The sequence below is a fragment of the Medicago truncatula genome, chromosome 1 (genome assembly GCF_003473485.1).
Source record: "Medicago truncatula cultivar Jemalong A17 chromosome 1, MtrunA17r5.0-ANR, whole genome shotgun sequence".
Taxonomy (NCBI): domain Eukaryota; kingdom Viridiplantae; phylum Streptophyta; class Magnoliopsida; order Fabales; family Fabaceae; genus Medicago; species Medicago truncatula.
Window position 1 is genome coordinate 9,994,170 of NC_053042.1, and position 22,543 is coordinate 10,016,712.

Here is a 22,543-nt window from a genome sequence, read left to right on the forward strand (position 1 = left end):
GACCTTTTGTGCTTGTACTTGTACAACATTTTTGCAGAAGGTTTGTCCTCTCTTATCTGAGATGCCGAATATCGAGGGGTCATCACAAACACCCGTATTTGAAGAAGCGTACTTTTTGTGCCCCATCTCTTTTTTGCAGATGACTGTTTCTTATTCTTCAAAGTTGAGGAGAGTCAAGCTCGAATCATGAAAGACATTCTTACTACGTATGAGGTAGCTTCGGGACAAGCTATTAGCTTACCCAAATCAGAGATTTATTATAGTTTGAATGTTTCAGATGGAACAAAGGTGACTATTACTAATATAATGGGTGTGCAATCTGTTCTTGATATCAATAAATATTTTTGGGTTACCATCTATGATAGTATGGGATAGAAATGCTACCTTTTCATTTATTAAGGATTGAGTTGGGAAAAAAATCAACTCTTGGAGTTGTAAGTGCCTCTTTAAGGCGGGTCGTAAAGTAATGATAAAATTTGTCCTCCGAGCTATTCATTCTTATGTCATGAGCATTTTTCAGTTTCTGACAACTCTTATCACAACCATAGAAAGAATGATGAACTTCTTTTGGTGGGGACATTGTGGTACTAATAATCAAGGTATTAATTGGATTTCTTGGGAAAAGTTGTCGATGCATAAAAAATATGGTGGTATGGGTTTCAAGAACATATCATCTTTCAACTTGGCCATGCTTGGTAAGCAAGGGTGGAAATTTCAAACGGAACCACAATATCTTGTCTCCTACATTTTCAAAGCTCGGTATTTTCCTAATCATAGCTACCTTACGACCAATTTGGGTTATAATCCTAGCTATGTCTGGCGTAGCATTCTTCGTGCACGATTTATTGTTCATGGTGCTTCACATTGGTGTATCGGTCCAAGTAACTCTATTTTTATTCTTGATGAACCATGGTTGTTGAATGGTGAATGTATTGATGGTAATATAACATGAACACATTTTCTCCGTGACTTTACCGTGGATAGTTTGATTCATAATAATTCCAAAAGTTGGAATGTGATTTGGTGAGGCAAGTGTTTAGTGAGGACATAACATCTACTATTCTTTAAACCCCGTTGATCAATCAAGTCCCTAATGATCATATGATTTTGAAAGCAGAGAAAAACGGTATGTATTATGTCCGCAGTTCCTACAGTTTGTCTGTTGATGTGTTAGTTAACACTTCGCATTTGCGGCGTCCAGGGTTTTGCAGGTTAAAAGTTCCTCTAAAGGTGAAGAATCATGAATGGCGGATGTGCAGGGGCTGTTTGCCGACTCGAGTTTGGCTTCAAGACAAAGGGGTTCAATGTTCAATAAATTGTGTTAGCTCTAGTTCTAACCATGAAAATCTTGCACATATTATATTTTATTGTACTTTTTCAATGCAAGTATGGCAAATGGTTGGACTATGGAATGAGGTAAATCATGAGGTTCTCATCACAGATTCAACTATAGATACTATATTTTCCTTGTTGCAAAATTTATCACAGGAACATGTTCAATGTATGACAGCTATACTTAGGAGTTTGTGGAAGCATCGAAACCTTAAACTTTGGGAAAATGAAAATGAGTTATGTGCAAATGTTGTCGATAGAGCACGTCATCTTATAGAAGACTGGTAGTGCTAATATTCCTTAAAATGCAAACAACCACTACCAAGCTCCTCCGTTTGTGCACACTAGAAATACGGTGTCGCCCAATTCCTTCGCATGTGTGGCTTCTGATGTGCACTGGCAGCGCTCGCAGCAAGGTAGATTGAAATGCAACATAGATGCTTCTTTTTCTCAGGCTTGAAATCGTACAGGTATTGGCATCTGTGTACGTGATGATGATGAAACTTTTGTTATGGCAAAAACTATGAGTTTTTCTCCTTTATGGCCAGTCTCTGTGGGTGAAGCGATGGGGTTGTTTTATGCAGATGGATAACGTTGATTTTGTGGTAGAATCCAAAACAGGAAATGATGCTTTTCACTCCAATAGGTCTGATGTCTTAAAATTTGGTCATAATATTTCAAAGTGTAAAAGACTTTTCATTTCCCAATTTACAAACTCTCGGGTAGAGTTCAACAGACGACAAACAAATGAGGTGGCTCATGCTCTAGCAGGAGAAACCACATTATTAGCTAGTCCCACTATATATTTTCATATCTCTGATTGTATTAACGACATTAATATTAATGAAATGGTATAAGCATATTTTACTTAAAAAAAAGTTTATTTAAAAAAAAAAAGATATCAAGGTGTAATCCTAGCCCTATCTTGACATAAAATTTGATCACATGGCGACCTGTTAGACCATTTTTTTTTTTTTTTTTGTGGTGACTGGGGTTTTAACCCTGGACCTTGCATATATTATGCATTGTCCTACGATCTGAGCTAACCTCACGATGACAATAATGAATTAAATCAATAATCAAATGAGAATTTAAATGATGAAATCCTTAAGTATATCTAATGGAGCTTTTATTAAGATTTTTATTAAGATAACATTCTTTTATTAAGAGAAGCTACTCAAAACATAAAATAGGGACTTAAATATTTTGAAAATCATTAAAGCACATTAAATGGGGACTTAAATGATGAAATACTTTTAATCTCTTTATATTTATTAAAATTTAATTTTTTTTAGGAATATTTATTAGAATTTAGTATAAAGTGTATTAAAAATTATTTTTAGTTTCAACTTTATTAAATTATAAATACAAAAAAAAACAGCAATAATAGGTTGACACTCTTAATGTGTACACCCTTTGTAGTTTGTACCACTCTTGAAAATTTAAGTTAACCAAATATATGGTTTGTATGACCACATTATTTTAGTTGCGCGACCGATATTTTTTCAAAATTTATTTGGTTAACTAAATGGAAAAATAATGAAAAAATAGTGGTCAAAAATTATAAATACAAAAATAACAGCAATGAAAAAATGCGCATTTTAGTTGCGTGACCACATATTTTCTGAAAAAATAGTGGTCACGCAAATGAAAAAATGTGGTCACACAGACCATATATTTAGTTAATTGAAATTTTTCAAAATGGTACAAAAAAAATGTGCACATTAAGAGTGTCAACCTATCTTTATTATAAAAAAAATGACATCCTTTATACACGTGTACATCGATTAATATGATGACATTTCAACAATTTTACATTTCTAATCTACGTTGCAAGCCCCTCTCTATAAATTCAGAAGAGTGCAGACCAAAATTCTCAACCATTCTTCTCAAAACAAATTCTCATCCATTGTTCAGAAAGCTGATCTTTATTATCGTGCAAGAAATAAATATTTTCTTAATATTTAATTTAATAATAGATTGTACTAAAGGAAAAAAAGAAGAAGCTTACAAACATATATTTTTATTATCTTATACTAGATTTTTATCTATGAAATTTTGTTAAAACTTGAAAAAAATATTAATTTTCTCTTGCACCAAATCTTTTAATTTTGAAGATTTAATTTTTTTTTCCTTTTATCTCCATCAAAAACATCGTAGCCGAAAGAAATACCACCACCAACAACATCAACAACAACATTGGCGTTGGACCTGAGAACCAACATTCAACTCCAACAATGGGTGAGGAAGTGCGTATGCCGATCAATCATGTGACAAGAGTCATGCAGAGTGTTCTTCCACCGGACACAATAATCACCGATGATGCTAAGGAGTTAATGCAATTGTGTGTGTCTAAATTTATGGACATGGTCACAAGTGAGTCTTTCCAGCAAGCCAATGTTGAACATCAAATGATTGTTTCTGCTGATGATTTACTATGGACGATGAATAGGTTGGGCTTTGAGGAATTTGTTAGGTCTCTTGGGAAAGACCTCAAACAATGCCAATGATGATAACCTAAGTTAAGTGGCGGGTAAAAGTACCTATGAAATGCAATTATGGAGTAACTTCATGACTTGGTTGTGTTGAATGTATGTTGGTTCCTTTTATTTATGTTAGTGTTTGTTTTTGTTTGGACTTCATGTATGATATGAACAACTATTGTGTTTTATGTATGTCGAATAAAAGTTTATAGTTGGTCTGGTTTTATTTTTACTTATTTGGTTTAGCTTTTTATTTTTAATCTCTATTGTGAAAATATCTCACCATTTTCCATGCATATGGTCTTTAGATTTACCTTTCCTTCCTTAATAGTTATTGAGGATAGAATCTCCGCCTTTGGTCCCCGTGAGCATAACTCAGTTAGCAGGGACATGCATTATTATATGCAAGAGCTGGAGTTCGAACCCCAAACACCCCACTTATTCACCTTAAAGAAGGTGAATTCTAACTACTAGACTACTTGACAAAAAAAAAAAAAAAAAAATCTCCACCTTTGTCCATTTTCTCAAACATATCATACTCCTCGTCTTTCTCGGATTCCTATCCTAAAAATCTTTCTTCAACAATATGATTAATCAAATGAAATTTAAAAATAGGTTGTAACAAGAAGTTGCATATAGGTTATCGACATATTTGAATTCAACAACTTTATTATCAAAGCTAAATGATATTTTCTTTCATTTTACATCAATTAGGGCTCCCACAGTAGCAAGGAATGACCTAAAAAAAAGAAACATCATACTCCTTGATGCACATAACCACAAAATTAGTGAGAACCATCATATTTCCGATCTTGACTAGAACATCTTCCAAACTTTCATTCGGATATTTGTTAGAACTATCCCAGGTTCTAGGACTATGCTGGTTTGTTTGAGATCTTCCCAATTTTTTGATAGATGGCCAAAGACATATGATTAACACTAGACCTCAAATCAATTCACATACCTATTAGGCAAAGAATGTATAATGTATCAGGATCTTTAAGCTTAGGAGGTGATTTATTGAGAAATGTCTTCTTAACGAGTGTCTACGGGACACTCTTTAAGCATACTCATTTTTTTTTTTTAAAATGTCAAAGTTTTCAATTTTCAATACATTAATTACACAAACTTTTATAAAAAATTACCATTTAAATTCTATAACCAATGCTCCAGAAGCAGTAGTTAACCTTTCCTCTTCAACTATTATTGAAAGACGTGAGTATTCTTTGAAATATGTAATGTACTGTGTTGCATTCTCATATCAATAAGGGTACATTTATACAATCATAATATGTTGGTCAAACTTGGGAATAATGACAAACATAAATAAATTTAATTACAAATATCCTAAGGCTTAATGGCATGAATATTTTATTCTATCACACCCCCGCAGTCGAAGCGGGAGGTTCACGAACACTTAGACTGGTTCGAAAATCATCAAAAAGAACACGCGGTAGGCCTTTGGTGAAGATGTCAGCAATCTGGTGACGAGAAGGAACATGAAGGACGCGTGCCTGGCCACGAGCTACCTTTTCTCGAACAAAGTGAATGTCCATCTCAATATGTTTAGTGCGCTGATGTTGTACTGGATTACCAGAAAGGTAAATGGCACTAACATTATCACAATACACCAAAGTAGCTTGAGAGAGTGGGAAATGAAGTTCCAAGAGAAGGTTACGAAGCCAACAAGATTCAGATACCACATTAGCAACACCCCTGTACTCAGCTTCTGCACTAGAGCGCGAAAGTGTGGGTTGTCGCTTGGAAGACCAGGAGATGAGGTTGTCACCAAGAAACACACAATAGCCAGAGGTAGAACGACGGGTGTCTGGACATCCACCCCAATCAGCATCAGTATAGGAGATAAGTTTCTCAATACGGGATGGATAAAGATGCAAACCATAGTGTAAGGTGCCCTGCACATAACGTAGGATGCGTTTGAGGGCAAGCATGTGGTCGGTGCAAGGGGCATGCATGTGAATACACACCTGCTGAACAGCATAAGAAATATCAGGACGGGTGAAAGTAAGATACTGCAAGGCTCCTGCAAGACTCCGATATAAGGTGGGGTCATCATATGGAGTGTCAGCGGAGGTACTGAGCTTCTGTTTGGTGTCAACTGGAGTAGCAGAAGGTTTGCACGAGGCCATGCCTGCGCGGGCAATGATTTCACCAGCATAGATACTCTGACTAAGGAAAATCCCACCAACATGTCTAGTCACGGCAATGCCCAAAAAATAACTCAGTGGACCCAGATCCTTCATAGCAAACTCAGAGGCAAGGAGTGCCATGATGGATTTTCGAAGCTCATGGGAGGAGGTGATGAGGATGATGTCATCAACATATAACAAGATGTAAGCCAAATCAGAGCCACGTCGATAGATGAAAAGGGAGTGATCTGAAGTGCTATGCTGGAATCCAATGGTGGAGACAAAGTCTGCAAAACGCTGGTACCAGGCACGAGGCGCTTGCTTTAGACCATACAGTGATTTTCGCAAGCGACACACATAATCTGGGCGATCAGGATCACGGAAACCAAGTGGTTGATGCATGTAAACCGTCTCATGAAGGTCACCATGTAAAAATGCATTCTGGACATCTAGCTGATGAATAGGCCAGGATTTGGACAACGCAATGGTGAGAACGGTACGAATCGTCGCCGGTTTTACAACAGGACTGAATGTCTCATCACAATCCACACCTGCAATCTGTGACCTGCCATCACCGACAAGACGAGCTTTGTAACGCTCAAAACAACCATTAGATTTCTTTTTATGACGAAAAATCCACATACAGCGAATAACATTAACATCACAAGGTCGTGGAACCAAATCCCACGTATTATTTCTAATAAGAGCATTAAATTCAGACTGCATTGCGGCTTTCCAATTAGGGTCAGATAGGGCAAGTTTTGGATTTTTGGGAAGAGGTGAAATAGTCGGATCATCAATGGTAACAGAGAGGTTAAAGAGCTTTTTAGGTTTGTAGATACCCTGCATGCTACGAGTGGCCATAGTCCGAGTGGGAGGTGCAGGCTGGGCTAGTGGGGCAGGTGATGAGGAGGTTCCAGGTGTATGTGGTCCGACTCGTGAGGTAGACGGAGGGTCAGGTATAGGAGGTGATGGACTGGGAAGGTCATGAGGTAGAGGTTACAAGGTGGGGTTCGTCCACTGATGGATAATAGATGGGTGTAGGTCATCAGTGAAACAGTCATAGGCGGTGGGAGGTAGGGAAGGCATGTGGGCAAAGGGAAATTGTGTCTCATCAAATATGACATGCCGGGAGATAATGATCTTTCTGTGCGACAAATCAAAACATTTGTATCCTCTGTGATTAGTGGGATACCCTAAGAAGACACACGGGGTCGAGCGTGGTTCTAGTTTGTTAATGATAGTGGATGGAAACAGGGGATAACAAAGACAACCAAAAACGCGAAGATGTGTGTAGGAGGGATCACGATGATACAAAAGTTGAGTAGGAGAGTGATTTGACAAATTCTTTCGAGGAAGAATATTAAGAAGGTAAGTAGCCATTTGAAGAGCATGATGCCAAAATGAGGGAGGTACAGACGAATGAGCGAGAAGAGTACGAATCATGTTGTTAATGGTGCGTATTTTACGTTCCGCTTTGCCATTTTGAGATGAAGTATGAGGACAAGAGAAACGGAAAACAAGACCATTATCATCACAATACTTATGAAATGATGTATTATTATATTCACGCCCATTATCACATTGAAAACATTTGACAGTTTGAGAAAATTGTGTGTGAATTTGATTGGAAAGTAATGTGAACATTTCAAAAACTTGTGATTTGTTACTTATAGGGAATGTCCACAAAAAATCAGAATAATCATCCAAAAATAAAACATAATACCGATGACCAGAGGTACTTAAAATCGGTGAAGTCCATAAATCATTGTGTAAAATATCAAAGGGCAATAAAGTAACATTTTTGGAAGAATCAAAGGGCAACTTAATATGTTTACCAAACACACAGGAATGACAAATAGTTTTAGAACTCAAATGTTCACTACTAATGAACTTATTACTATGAAGAGACTGCAAAGTGGAAGAACTAGGATGACCGAGACGGTTGTGCCAGAGACTGGAAGCAAGACCAGCAAAGTGAGAAGGAGAGGTGACTGGGTATAGGTCGCCAAGACTATTACATCTCATGAGAGGAATCCCCGTCTGAAAATCAAATATCGAGAAACCAAATGGATCAAAAGAAACAGAAACATTATTGTCAGTAGTGAGTTGTCGCACAGAAATCAAATTTTTAATAATTTGTGGAGTATGTAAAACATGGTTAAGGTTTAAGGTCTTGTGTTTGTGAGATGTAGGTAAGGTTGTGTGACCAGACCCTAGAATTGGAATACCTTGTCCACTGCCAACAATCAGTTTCTGATTTAAATTACTCAAATTAGAATAAGACGAGAGATTACCGTGAGATGCCGCTGTATGGGATGAAGCTCCAGTGTCCATGTACCATGTGCTGTCCGGAGGAGTGAGAGACATGGTGTGCATAGCAGCTGCAATGTCTGTGGGAGCTGGTGAAGCCGTGGTAGTGTGAGCCTGAGGACGCTGACCTAGAATGCCTGGTTGCCTTGAAGGACCGGCGGGGCGAGTCCACTGAGAAGTAGGATAGGGGCAAGGAGGCACACTCCAAGGAGGTGGGGTCCAACCCCAAGGAGACCATGGTGGATACTGGGGCTGCTGCCATGGCTGAGGGGTCCAAGAGGGACCATCAGAACGAGAACCACCACGTTGTCCACGCCCTCCTGTGCGAGTTTGATTGTTGCGGTTGCGGCCGGAACCAGAGCGATTGTTCTGACGACGATTGGAGCGCTGCTGGGAGGAATCATCTGAGTCTCGTGGAACAGCAGTGTGCAAAGCGGTGGGAGAACTAGTGTTGTGCATTTTTGCCAAGCCGGATTCTTCCAAGGTGAGCATGGAGCGAGCCTGGAAAAATGATGGCAAGGGGTTGCTTTGGCGAATCAAGGTGGCAACCCCACGGTACGGCTCAGATAGTCCGGAAACCAGTTGAAGGACCAAGCGGTGACTACTGACTGGTGCCCCAACATTCTTCAATTGATCAGAGAGTTGTTTGAGACGCTGACAATATGCAGAAACATTAGAAAAATCCTCCATTCGAGTGGATGAAAAATCTTGTTCAAGGGCAACAGCACGGGAGTTTTGATTGTCCTCAAATATATCAGCCAAACGGTTCCAGGCAGCCATGGCAGTGGATCCTTTTTCCATAATGGTGGTAAGAAGATCAAAGGATATGGTTGAATAAATCCACTGAAGAACCGTTGAATCAAGAATTGTCCACATTTCAAAATTAGCATCCGTGGAAACAGGCTTCTCTTTTCCGGGTAGAGGAATGATGTGGTCAATAACCTTGTGGGCACGAGCATGAACCTCAAACAATTCAGCCCACATGGTGTAGTGATCCTTCTCCATCTCCAGCACAAAGGGAATGCTGTTTTTGATGTTGGTGACGGCAAGGGCCGGATGAAAGTCGGATTTGACGGAGGATGACGTTGCAGGAGTAGAAGACATGTTGATAGCAGTGACGGTGTATCGACTGAATCGAATCAAAAAGAATCCCAAAGGAATGGGTGAGATTCGCGTGAACAGTGCAGACGACGGGATTGGCCGGAAATAGGAAGCGACGGCGGAGGCCTGTTGTTGAGAGAGAGCAGATGACGGCGGCGGTCTGTTGCTGAGAGAGAGAGCACGACGGCGGCGGTCTATTGCTGAGAGAGAGAGAGCACGATGACGGCGGACTGGTGGTGAGGAAGAAAACAGTCGGCGGCGGTCTTGTGTGTGTGGTCACGCTGGAAGGGCAGATCGTGATACCATGAAAGACGTGAGTATTCTTTGAAATATGTAATGTACTGTGTTGCATTCTCATATCAATAAGGGTACATTTATACAATCATAATATGTTGGTCAAACTTGGGAATAATGACAAACATAAATAAATTTAATTACAAATAATTACAAATATCCTAAGGCTTAATGGCATGAATATTTTATTCTATCAATTATAGCATGCACTTCCTTGCCCATTGGTTCCCTTTCCTCTTCAACTATTGTTATAAAATTGACATCATCCTTAAGGTTATTGTGGTGGAAAAATTGACATGATCCTTAAGATTATTGTGGTGGAAGCCACTTGTTGTGTAATTTTGGAGATTTGAGTCTCAAGTATTTTATTGTGAGTGTCCATTGAATCAACCTTGGATCCCATAATTGTTTTAGAGCTTCACCAATGTAGAAATTTTGTTTTTTAAAATCTTCATCTTGTTTTGTTTGTGTCAAAACGAAATTCTCCAACATTAACTCTAAATTGGATTCTTGTGGGTTGTTTTGTCCTTTTGGATAATCAGGTGATCTAACCGACCATTGAAAGTTTTGATTCCTATAAGAAAAAGAGAAATGTCAGCAACACATATTTTAACACATATTTTTTTATCACACTTTCTTTGATTGATAAAGCTTCAATTTTTGCATAAATCTAATCAATTGCTTCAACATCATACCCACCCCCCCTTTCTTGGGGAACCGCTCTATCGCTTGCTCATTAGTAGTGATTCATTGTCATCTTTTATATGAGATATATGTTTCCTCCATACTATTGTTCATCAAAGATCCATGGATTGTTACGTCCACATTTATCCTTGTTGTGTAGGATAATCCATCAGAGAATGTATGCATTATTAACGTTTTATAGGCCATGGTGTGGGCACAACCAAATCGTTTCTTTTAAAAAGATCTTAAGTAGGTGGTATAAGATAAGAGTTTCAGTGAGGTGCTAACTAAGTTAGAATGTCCCCGATTTCCCTTGATGTCCTCCCTACTTTTGACTAATAAAAAAACAACTCATCATTAATCCGTCAATTGTCGAAAAAAAATCTGATTTTATATGAGAAAACTCAACTTTTATGGCCTTTTTTATACTATACGTAGAAAATTTGGTGGTGAAAAATAGTAAGAATGTCAAATTATAAGGATAAAATTTGTGTTATTTTATTTTATTTATTTTACAAAAGCATTTTTCAGACTTCCCGTATATCACATGGTCTATTTGAACAATTAACACTAATTCGATTAATTTTTTTAATCAAATAAAAAATAGACAAAATAATATTTAATAAAAACACTACAATAATGTTGATATTTTGAAGACAAAATACCTCTTTGATCATTTATGTTTGATAGAAATACCAAGTTAGTCCTTTAAGTTTGTTAAGTTTCAAACAAGTTTTTTTTTTTAATTTCAAATCAATCTTTTTAAGTTGTTAATTTAGTGCACCTATTTAAAGTTTTTAAGTTTTAAATAGATCCTTAAAATGGTAATAAGGACCTATTTTAAATGGTAATAAGGATTAACCCGGTATTTTTTTAAAACTTAAAGAACCAAAATAAGTATTTGATATATTTTAAAAATAGTTACGAGTTTTCAAAATTTTATCATATCAATTCACATAATTTTTTTTTCCATAAATATAAACACATAAAATTCATGACAAACACAATGCAAATATTAAATAAAGTTTTACAATAAAAATATATTTAATATTTTTTTGACAAGAAAATATATTTCATATAAACATTACATTAAATGCTGATCATTTTCATCTAATATTTTTAAACAATTTATAATATTATAAATATAATTTTTTATATATAATCATCATGTTACATTTATAAACAAAAACAATTTTTTTTTGGTTCGTTGAATAACTAATGTATCTGATCAATAAATAAGTCAAATACATTAGTTATTTAATGAACTTATATTTTTTTTTTATAAATGTGACAATAAAAGTAATTAATCATAAATTTTTACTAGTGATATTAACTTTGGATTGTAAAGTCATAGTAAGTTCTTACCATACAAGCAAAAAAAAAAAAAAAAAAAGTCAAAGTGAACGATAATAATAACCGTTCTAACTCCAAGTCATGGTTGTTTCCACCGCTCTCCATCACCACCCTCACTCTTGATCCAATCCACCTTAAAACCCTACTCGCTTCAGTTCTTCACTCTCTGCATAAACCCTTCCAAATTCGCTTTCTCCTTTTCATTCCTATCAAAGTTTTCTCTTTCTTTGTGTATTTGACTTCGCATTTTTGCTCTGTTTAGAAACTGGTTTGACTTGAATCGAAGATGAGGGGTCCCACCCCAAACACCGTTGAGCCACGTCACCGATTATCAACTTCTTCATTCAGGTTGCTTAATGAAAATGAACCTTGATTTGATTTGCATTTTAGTTTATTTGTTTAAATTTTATCTTATTTGGATTTTCTTTGTATATTTCTGAAATCGGTTAATCTTAGTTATCCAATTTTATTTGAGTATGTCTCATGTTTACTTACAAGTGTGTCTGCTCGAGTGCATAGCAGAGCGAGCGGACACACTGACAGTGTAAAAGGTGTAATAGTTAAAATTATGTATTGTAGTATGTAACCCTGTGTTGTAGACACACCGACAGTGTAACAAGCCTAGTAGTTAAAATTTTGTATTGTAGTATGTAACTCTGTGTATTGCATAATTGAAAAACTATAGCGGTTACTTTGCAGTTGGAGACGTAGACACAATTGACTGAACTCTGTGATCAGTTGTTTGCGTTTGTGTATATGTTTATTTATCTGTTTACTTTAGATTGGAATTTTTTAATCTAATATTTTTTGTTCCAAGTGTATGTTAACCTTGGCGCAACCGGTAAAAGTTGTTGTCATGTGACTGAAAGGTCACGAGTTCAAGTCCTGGAAACAACCTCTTGTTTAAGAAACATGGTAAGGTTGCGTGCAATACACCAAAAATGGTGGGACCCCCTTCTCGGACCCTGCGTATGCGGGAGCTTTAGTGCACCGGGTTACCCTTTTAAGTGTATGGTTGGTTAATGTGGTGAGAAAAATTGATTTTGAGTGTAAATTGATTTTGGCTAAAGTTGAGCTAATGGTAAAGTGATTTATGTCTAGATACGTTCATGTAAAGTGAGTTGAATAATAAATTTGAGTGTAAAATTCAATTAAGGAATTAGAAGCTACAATTTTTAGCTTATAGTAGAATCAATTCTAGGGGCAAAATCAATTATACTCTAGAGGAACCAAACATGTCAAAATTAATTTTACACCTCTAGAATCAGTTTTGCCTCCTAGAAAAGTGGAACAAACATACACTTAGCTTCTTATTAGATATAAGAGCTATTTTAGGATTTTTACCTATATAGAGAATCTTAAATTTTGAGATGCTAAATGCTTGTCATTGTCAGTATTGCTTTCTTTGTGTAATTTTCATTTACATAGTTTTGTATGGAACTTAATGCTATTGTTGTTAGTTTGTATTTTGAATTTGGCATTTTGTAGCAAGTGGAAACCAACTAACTTTCAACTATTAAAGAGGTTGGTGGATTGAATGAATCTTGAGTTTGGTCCGAATAGTAAGCGTAGCAAATACAAATTTTTGGTTCTAATTGGTGCTAGGATGTAACAATGTTAGAACAAAGCTGTTAATTAGATCATAAAGATTCTGCACCTTGTTTTATCAATTGATTTGGTTTCAATTATATATTCAAAAAGACAGAGATTCTGAATCAATTATTCCAAAAGAAGGGTTAGATGAGTGAGTTTATAAATGGATATGGGCATTGTTGTCTAATTATTTAGGACTTTGTTTTCTTTTTTGTTATCCAAATTATTGTTGAGTAACAATGAAGAGATTCCCTGTCCTTAGATAGATGCTTAGCCACGTTACCAATTGTCAACTTCATTCAGGTTACTTATTTTGTAATACAAAACAAAAAATGTGAACCCTGATTTGCATTTTGGTTCGTTGGTTTAGTCTTTAGCTTAGTTGGAATTCCTTTGTCTTTCTCTAATTGGTTAATTTTACCTACCTAAGTTTTATGTTTCTTGTTGAGTATGACTCATAGTCATTGATAAGTTGATAGACACTCGAGCGCATCGAGTGGACCTGAAAGTGCAATGAGTGTAGTATTTAAACTTTGGATTGTACTCTGTAACCCAAGTATTGTACAATAAAAAAACTACCACAGTCACTATGCTGTCGGATAAAATGCACAATTGACTGAACTCTGATCAATTGTTTGTATTGTTGTGTTCATTTATCTGTTTACTTTAAAGCCAGATTTGGTGTTTTAACATTCGTTCAATTTTTTGTGGGTCAAGCTAAACTCCTTACTAGATATAAGAGCAATTTTAGAAACTTTTAGTTGGTTGAAAATCTTAAAATCCTTCGTAGCAATTTGAAATTGAGATGCTAAATGCTTGTCATTGTCAGGCTTGCTTTCTTTGTTTAATTTTCATTTGTATATAAATTTGGAACCTTATGCTATAGTTAATTTGCATTTGGCATTTTGTTGTAAGTGGAAATCAACTAACTTTCAAGTTTCAACTTTGAATGAGGTTGTTTCAATGAATGAATCTTGAGATTGGTCCGAATAGTATGAGTATGCATGGAAAATACAAATTTTGTTCTAAATAGTGCTATGTTGCAAAAAGCTGTTAAATAGTGTCATAAAGATTCTGAAGAGGCTGAGATTCAGTCAATTCATTTAGATTCAAATATACATTTGAAGAGGAAGAGATTTTGAATCAATTACCCAAGAAAATAAAGGTTCAGAAGACTGAGTTTATTAGGGGACATGGGCATTGTTGTCTTAATCATTTGGGATTCTGTTTTCTTTTTTGGCATCCAAATTATTATTGAGCAACAATGTTGAAATTCCCTGTCCTTACATAGATGCTTATAGCTAGCTTATATGTATTTGCTGATGAAGACACATAATTGAACATTGTCTTAAAGCTCACTTTACATCTGCTTCTTTTATTACTGCTTGGACTCGGATATTAAGTATTGATTTTTTTTCCTCTATTGGATGCAGTGAAGATACTACCAAGAGAAGGTCTCAAAAAAATAAGGATTTTAAAGATGTTGAGAAAGCATCACATATTCCGTTCCAAGATAGGAGTATAAATTGCAAGCCGAATTGGAAAATTATTTTGGTTATTATTGTCTTGGGAACCTTGCTTACAATTTTCCATCCTCCAGCTGTTTATAATACTGATCATATATCAAACTCTATATCACGGTATGCCCAAATTTGCTTGTTTCATATCATTATATTAGTTTCGTTTCTAAATTTGGTCTTGAAAGACGCAGTTTGCTCATGGATTCTTTGTCATAAATATCATCCATCCCTTTTACGCATGGAGCATTAATTTACCCTTGTTAGAATGTATCTGCCTCCTTACTTACAAATACAATTCTTCAATGAATGCATCCCTTCCTTAGATTATGCATTGTCTCCTAACTTTGTAATACAATGACAACAGTGTTCTCAAATAGCTGCTATAGCATTGCGGAATATGAACAAATCACTATTATTCTGCGATAACTATTTAGTACAAAGTATTTTCAAATAGCCGCCATAATGGAGCTATAGCTTTGTAGGTAACAAATTTGAACAAACCGCTATTTTCCATGATTTGTGATTGACAACACTGAATGACAATTGATTTGTGATTGACAACACTGAATGACAATTGATTTGTCCAAATAGTAAAGAGTGATTTTCATTTACTTACTTCTCTTTGTATCTTATTATGGATATTTTATTCTGTGTTGCAGGCCTACATTTGTAAACGACCGGAATGGGGAGCTCGATGGAACTGATCCGCGTTATGCATCATTTCTAAATATTGACTGGAACCAAATAACTAATGTTCTGGAAAATTTGAAGGATAAGGACACATATCAGGGTGTTGGCTTATTAAACTTCAATGACAGTGAGATTGACCACTGGAAGCAACTAGTACCAGAAGCCGAGCATGTAATCCTTCGCCTGAACTATGCTTCAAGTAACATCACGTGGGAAGACTTGTATCCAGAATGGATCGATGAAGAAGAAGAGTATGAGTTTCCTACTTGTCCAACACTACCTAGGATTCAGGCACCAGGAAAACCACGGCTTGATCTTATTGCTGTTAAGCTTCCCTGCGATAAGTCAGGGCGCTGGTCAAGAGACGTAGCTCGTTTGCACCTGCAGATTGAAGCAGCAAGACTTGCTGCCACTTCCAAAGGGTTTCATCCAGTGCGTGTTTTTTTTGTGACCGATTGTTTCCCAATTCCAAATCTCTTTACTTGCAAGGATGTTATACAGCGTGAAGGGAATGTCTGGCTTTATGAACCTGACCTGCATAAACTCAGAGAGAAGCTGCAGTTACCAATTGGCTCATGTGAACTATCAGTTCCTTTGAAGGCTAAAGGTCAGGTTGCGATGAACTTCTTTAATTTCTATGACATGTTTACTTTGTGTCCTTAATCTTTTAGCACTTTTCACTGTTAACCTTGACATTGCGGAAAAATGCGGCCGATGCAGCTGCAATTGCATTGCCAAGGCTTCTATAACCTTTTATGGCTGCCGCAATTGTGGTTGTCGACCGACGTTCAGAAGTATATACTATTTTCATTGTTAATGAACGCCATAGATACTAGTCAAGGTGCCAGATCTGAATATTGAAGAAAAAAATGTGTTATCACTATTCAGTGTTAATGAACACCATAGCACTAAGTACCAGATCTGAATGTTGAAGAAAAGAACGTGTTTTCGGTGATTATTTTCCCAACTCGGAGGTGTTGCTAATTGAGAAAGTGACCATTGAAGGGTATTCATTCAAGAGATCAGGACTCTTTTTCCCAAATTTAAAAAAAAAAAAAAATAATCCTAAAAGCTGCACACTTTTCTTTTCTGGTTGTTATTTATTTACACCGCACATCCCACATCGCTAACTACCAACTGATTACTTTATAGAATATCAATAAATTTATTGCTTAATGTCAGAGAAAGCATGAACTTTACAATTAATTGAATCTTATTGTCTGGCATATTTAAGCATAAAAACCATGTCTTAGGTTAATACATTTTAATCTCAGTGTGTTCCATAAAGCCAATACGGCTCTTCAAAGCGTATTATTTCATTTCCTTTGAATTTCCCGTATACATGGAGTTAACTAGATATATTGATCAGAAACTAACTTTCTTGCCTTTAACAGAAAATTTTCACTCGGAAAGGGCACACCGAGAAGCTTATGCAACAATCCTGCACTCTGCACATATTTACGTTTGTGGAGCCATCACTGCAGCTCAAAGTATTCGAATGTCTGGTTCAACACGTGATCTTGTGATTCTGGTTGATGAAACAATAAGTGATTATCACAGGAGTGGCTTGGCAGCAGCTGGATGGAAGATCCATACAATTCAAAGAATCAGGAATCCAAAGGCAGAACCAGAGGCATATAACGAGTGGAACTACAGCAAATTTCGTCTCTGGCAGTTAACAGATTACGACAAAATCATTTTCATCGACGCCGACCTTCTTATACTCAGAAATATCGATTTTCTTTTTGAGATGCCTGAAATATCAGCCATAGGAAACAATGCTACACTGTTCAACTCAGGTGTAATGGTGGTTGAGCCATCGAATTGCACATTTCAACTACTTATGGATCACATTAATGAGATTGTATCCTACAATGGTGGGGACCAGGGTTATCTAAATGAAATTTTCACATGGTGGCATCGGATTCCAAAACACATGAACTTCTTGAAACATTTCTGGGAAGGCGACGAGGATCAGAAAAAGGCGATGAAAACTCGTCTCTTTGGAGCTGATCCACCAATCCTTTATGTCATCCACTATCTAGGTACTAAACCATGGCTTTGTTTCCGAGATTACGACTGCAACTGGAACGTGGACATTCTGCAGGAGTTTGCGAGCAATGTAGCTCATGCGAGGTGGTGGAAGGTTCACGACGCCATGCCAGAAAACTTGCAGAAGTTCTGTTTGCTTAGGTCGAAGCAGAAGGCAGCGTTAGAGTGGGATCGTAGACAGGCCAAGAAAGGAAACTACAGCAATGGTCACTGGAAAATTAAGATAAAAGACCCGCGTTTGAAAACGTGCTTTGAGGATTTTTGTTTCTGGGAGAGTATGTTATGGCATTGGGGTGACAAGAATTGGACAGATAATTCTACTGTTAACAATTTGCCACCTGCTGCTGTCAAAACTAAATCTCTATCTTCTTTATGAGTTTTACTTCTCAGACTTGGTGGCATACATATTCACATGTTTTCGCAATGTGATTTGATTTCTCTCACTCGTCCTATACTGGAAACAAAATATGATTGCTAAATTGCATATGGGCCAATATTATGTAGCAGCTCGTCATTATTCTTTTTCAGATATTTACAGATTATAGTCATTTGCAAATATGAGTACAATTTTTGTAACTATTGAATGAATTTCTTAAGATTTTATATACAGAAGTATGAATAGAGTTTTGGTATTGATAGCCTTTTTTTTTTTTTTTTTTTTTGAGTACTTAGATTTTTCAGAAATTTATTTTTGATAGCCTAAGTGGTGGGTATGTGCCCGTGTAAGTTTTATTGTAGTCAATATTATCAAATTTCATGCAAATATAGTACTTCAAAAGAAAATATCCACGTTTTTTTTTTCAAAATTTAAACTTGTCATACATTTTTCAGTATATACACAGTTTTCAACGTCACATACAGCAAAGATCCTACCAAATTTTCAAATAATAATAATAAAACACAGATCAGCAAGCATTATATACAAGCAAATGAGTCTAAGTCTGAAAAATAAGAACAAGCAATACAAGTAAAATAAGCTAAGGAAGTCCAATGAGAAGTGTTTTCCACTGCAAACAATCCTTGAGAAACTTTAGAAGTAAGCACCAACATATTTTCTTCTATAAATAAACCACACTTCAAGTCAATAGTACACTCAAGCCACAACACATTCAAATCAAATATTGTACAAAAAATCCAAGATGGCCACAAATCAACCAAATTTCTACTTTCCATTTCCACATCTCCCTCCTCCACCTTCCCACCCCCTCAATCCTCCGCCATCACCTTTCCACCCCATCAATCCTCCACCATCACCTTTCCACCCTTTTAACCCTCCACCACCTCATTCCATCAAATCTCCACCACCAGCACCATCTCATTCATCCCCTCCTCCTCCTCCTCCTCCACGCAGACGCCCTCCACCGCCACCATCTCATCCATTTTCTCCTCCACCACCACACAACCATCCACCGCCATCTCCACATCACCCGATTGCTCCTTCTCCACCACACGTCCGCCCATCCCCACCACCACCACTTCCACCTTCTCCCTCTCCATACCACCCTACAGTCATTGTCATTGTCATCATTGCATTTGGTGGCATTGCCTTGCTCTCCATGCTTGCTTTTGCATTATTTTGCTGCGTTCAAAAGAGGAAGAAGAAACAAGAAACCGATGTCATTCATATCGATGAACATAAAAAGATTACGGAAAACATTGTGCCTGGTCCTTTTGGACAACCAACGGTGGTGGTTACAGTTGAAGATGATGTTCATATTGATGAAGTAATTAAAAAGAATGCAGAAGTTGGTCATGCTTTACATGCTGAAGCATCAAAAGTTGAACCAAATCAAGACAATGTTTCTAGTAGCAATGAAGTGGCAACTACTACTTCTCCTGGTCATGAACATGATCATCATCATATTCAGCCACAAATTGAGAACAAGCCTTGATGTTGGGAAGTGTTGTGTGTATATTCCCACAGAGATATTATATATCCTCGTACATGGATTCAAAACAAAGGATCCTATTTCACCTAAATTACTTTCATTGAATAAATATCCTTAATTTGTTTTTATTTGTTAATTTTGGTTTAATAACCATTCATTTGTTAAACCTGTGTATCTAATTTGATATTAAACATATCTGATTATTGCCTCAAGTTTTTCTTGTTACATCTCCCTTAAGCTAATTTGATAGCTTGATTAACAACCTTTACAATTACGTTATATATATTACTAGAGAATCTTATTACTAATGACGATAATATTAATGATCATTTTACAGCGTTGTCGTATAAGATTTAAACTCGGACCCTTGATCCCACATGATGTAAGACTAATAATAAGAGAGCAAAAGTTTAAGTTTATATCCAATCTATACTTTGTCACATAAGTATGTTAAATGAGGGTATAAAATTAATGGCCGTCTCTATCAATATTTTTCCTTTGATGTGGGACCCAAACATATAACAAATATTTAAAAACAAGTTGTGTGGATGGTGGTAGTATTGAATAGGTAAATGTAAAAAAAAGCCTTGATTCGAGAGGTCTTGTGTTCGAGCAACGTTAATACTCTTGAATAGATCTTTAAGGTTTTTTTCGTCTTAAAGTAAGATATCATTATCTCAGCCTAAATTTTTAGATGGTTTCCTTTCCCTCTTCTTATTTAATTTAAATTTTGAAATCTAAAATATTTTAGGGTGTTTTTAATGTATTTTTTTTATACTACTTAGAATTTATAATCTAAAATACGGTAGAACATGAGAAATCAACGATGGAAATACGGATTCTCAAACTTACAGTAGCAAAAAAGTGTTGACAAGGTAAATGAGAGTTGATACGGACTCTCAATTTTGTGTGACAGAATGCAGTGGATTGGAAACAGCTCATCACAGTAGCGGAGCTAGAAATTTTAATTAGTGAGGCACTATATATATATATATATATATATATATATAGTTTGTAGCATTAAATATATATTATATTTTATTTTTGGAAGCATAAATATAAATCATTATTATTCTTTATTATTTGTCATTTTTTGAAAATGATATTTCTGAATTCTTGAAGTTTTCGATCAACCACTACATAGAACAATTGAATTTGTAAGAAACTTTCTCCAATTTACACTTTGACTTATTTTTTCTCCAATCTGTAAAACCTTATATTATTAAGGCCTCACCACTACCACTATTTTTAAATAGTAATGTCGATCATCGTTAGAATTTTAGATGGTTTTAATTAAGTATTGATCCATGATAGACAACCTATTAAGATAATCTAACAAAGAAATTACAGTGTGCCACATGTGTAAATAAATATTCTAACAATAAGTTACTCCCTCCGTTTTTTAATATAAGCAAAATTGATTTTTTAGGTTCATTCATTTAATGATGTATACAGTCCATATTATGAACCACATACATCATTAAATGAATGAATCTAAAAAGTCAATTTTACTTATATTTAAAGACAAAGGGAGTATTTAGCAGCATACCACTAGTGATAATTTGCAAGTCTACAAGGGAATGAGACAATGGCTTGGCAAATATTCATGTTGTAAGTAGAAAGACCCCAGAGGGTGCCATTTAATTTGGGAAAGAAAAGTTCTTTCCCACCATGGAAAAGTTGATCATATTCATTAGATTAAATGAGGAACATATTCCTATCATACTCTCTCAACCACTAGATTATTTTTTTATACTATCTTTCACACTCTCTCTTTCATGTCCCCACACACCTATACCACCACCACTAAATCACAAATTCAACAACCACTGCACCACCACACACCACCATGGTTGCTGCCGGAAAACTTGTTAGCGTACGATTTTTAAAATAAGAAGACCAAAACATCATTTTCTTTTAAATAGAAAGACCAAAAATGCATTTAAACCTTACTTTTTTAACATTTTTTCTTTTCTTTTATTTTTTATGCTTCTAGGAACCCATTTGTTTTTTTATAAAAAAAAAAAAACAGAAGAAAAATAATATAATTCAAAATTATATAATACAATCATTTTACCTGGAGAGAAACGGATTAATTGGATAAAAAAAAAAAAAACACGATCACAAACATGTATAGTTTATGCGATGGTGGTTGGAATTCGAACAACAAGATAATTATGCATCCCTCTAAAATAAACTATGAACAAAATAATATTGCATCCCTCTAAAAAAATATAATATTGCATCGTTAGGTTAATTTAGATTCTTTATAGGAAAATTTGCAGGTACCCTTGAGTTTTGATTAAAATGATGGTGCCATTTAATTTGGAAAATGAGAGTTCTTTCCGGCAGCAACCATGGTGGTGTGTGGTGGTGTGTGGTGGTCAAAGTGGTTGTTGAATTTGTGATTTAGTGGTGGTGGTATGGGTGTGTGGGGACATGAAAGATAGTATAAAAAATAATCTAGTGGTTGATAGAGTATGATAGGAATATGTTCCTCATTTAATCTAATGGACATGATCAACTTTCCCATGGTGGGAAAGAACTCTCCTTTCCTAAATTAAATGGCACCCCACCAGAGCTCTCTATGTCTATACGTAGTTAGTTTTAACTTTTACCTTTAGGACTTGAAAAACATAAAGTGTACAATATACTGAAATTATCAATTACTATGAGCCACTATATTAATAGAAGTAATGAATTTAATTGTGTATGGGATCTTATAAATTTATCAAAGTTATCTCACATAATATAGTTGGGAAAAAAGAAAAAAAATTGTGCAGGCAGGAGCCCACACAACCTTGTGTGTGGCTCCGCCACTGGCTCATCACATGTTCTTTTCTTGCCCCGGTTTCGCCCTTCTGTGGTGTATGGTTAGATCTTGGATTAAAATATCTTCAACTGATTCAGATGTGCTATAAAAGCATCTTACTCAGTTTATTCATTTTTCTGGAGGATTACGAGCTCGCCGTTCTTTCTTACATCATATTTGCTTATGTTGTTTGGGTTATGTGGTGGTCGAGTCCTTTTGTTCGTACATCAACTAAGCCCTTTTGTTTCTTATATTTTTGGTTATGTGTTGAGCGTAA

The 22,543-nt window shown here is 35.9% G+C and overlaps 2 protein-coding genes across 2 annotated transcripts; both read left to right on the plus strand.

Moving 5' to 3' along the window:
- Positions 1–11,745: 11,745 nt before the first annotated feature.
- LOC25482405 (putative UDP-glucuronate:xylan alpha-glucuronosyltransferase 3) lies at positions 11,746–18,210 on the plus strand. Its single transcript, XM_024775496.2, has 4 exons — positions 11,746–12,058; positions 14,737–14,943; positions 15,483–16,120; positions 16,908–18,210. Exons 1-4 carry the CDS (start codon positions 11,997–11,999, stop codon positions 17,939–17,941), a joined length of 1,941 nt encoding a protein of 646 aa, XP_024631264.1. The 5' UTR covers positions 11,746–11,996; the 3' UTR covers positions 17,942–18,210.
- A 307-nt stretch (positions 18,211–18,517) lies between these two features.
- LOC25482406 (protein TRACHEARY ELEMENT DIFFERENTIATION-RELATED 7A) lies at positions 18,518–19,679 on the plus strand. The gene has a single exon (XM_013610958.3). The coding sequence runs from the start codon at positions 18,705–18,707 to the stop codon at positions 19,455–19,457; it is 753 nt and encodes a 250-aa protein (XP_013466412.1). The 5' UTR covers positions 18,518–18,704; the 3' UTR covers positions 19,458–19,679.
- The last annotated feature ends 2,864 nt before the right edge of the window (positions 19,680–22,543 follow it).

Coding starts and splice junctions, on each gene's coding strand:
- LOC25482405 (XM_024775496.2), top strand. CDS start 11,997: ATGAGGGGTCCCACCCCAAACACCGTTGAGCCACGTCACCGATTATCA. Junction 12,059..14,736: donor TTATCAACTTCTTCATTCAG/GTTGCTTAATGA, acceptor TATTGGATGCAG/TGAAGATACTACCAAGAGAA. Junction 16,121..16,907: donor AGTTCCTTTGAAGGCTAAAG/GTCAGGTTGCGA, acceptor TGCCTTTAACAG/AAAATTTTCACTCGGAAAGG.
- LOC25482406 (XM_013610958.3), top strand. CDS start 18,705: ATGGCCACAAATCAACCAAATTTCTACTTTCCATTTCCACATCTCCCT.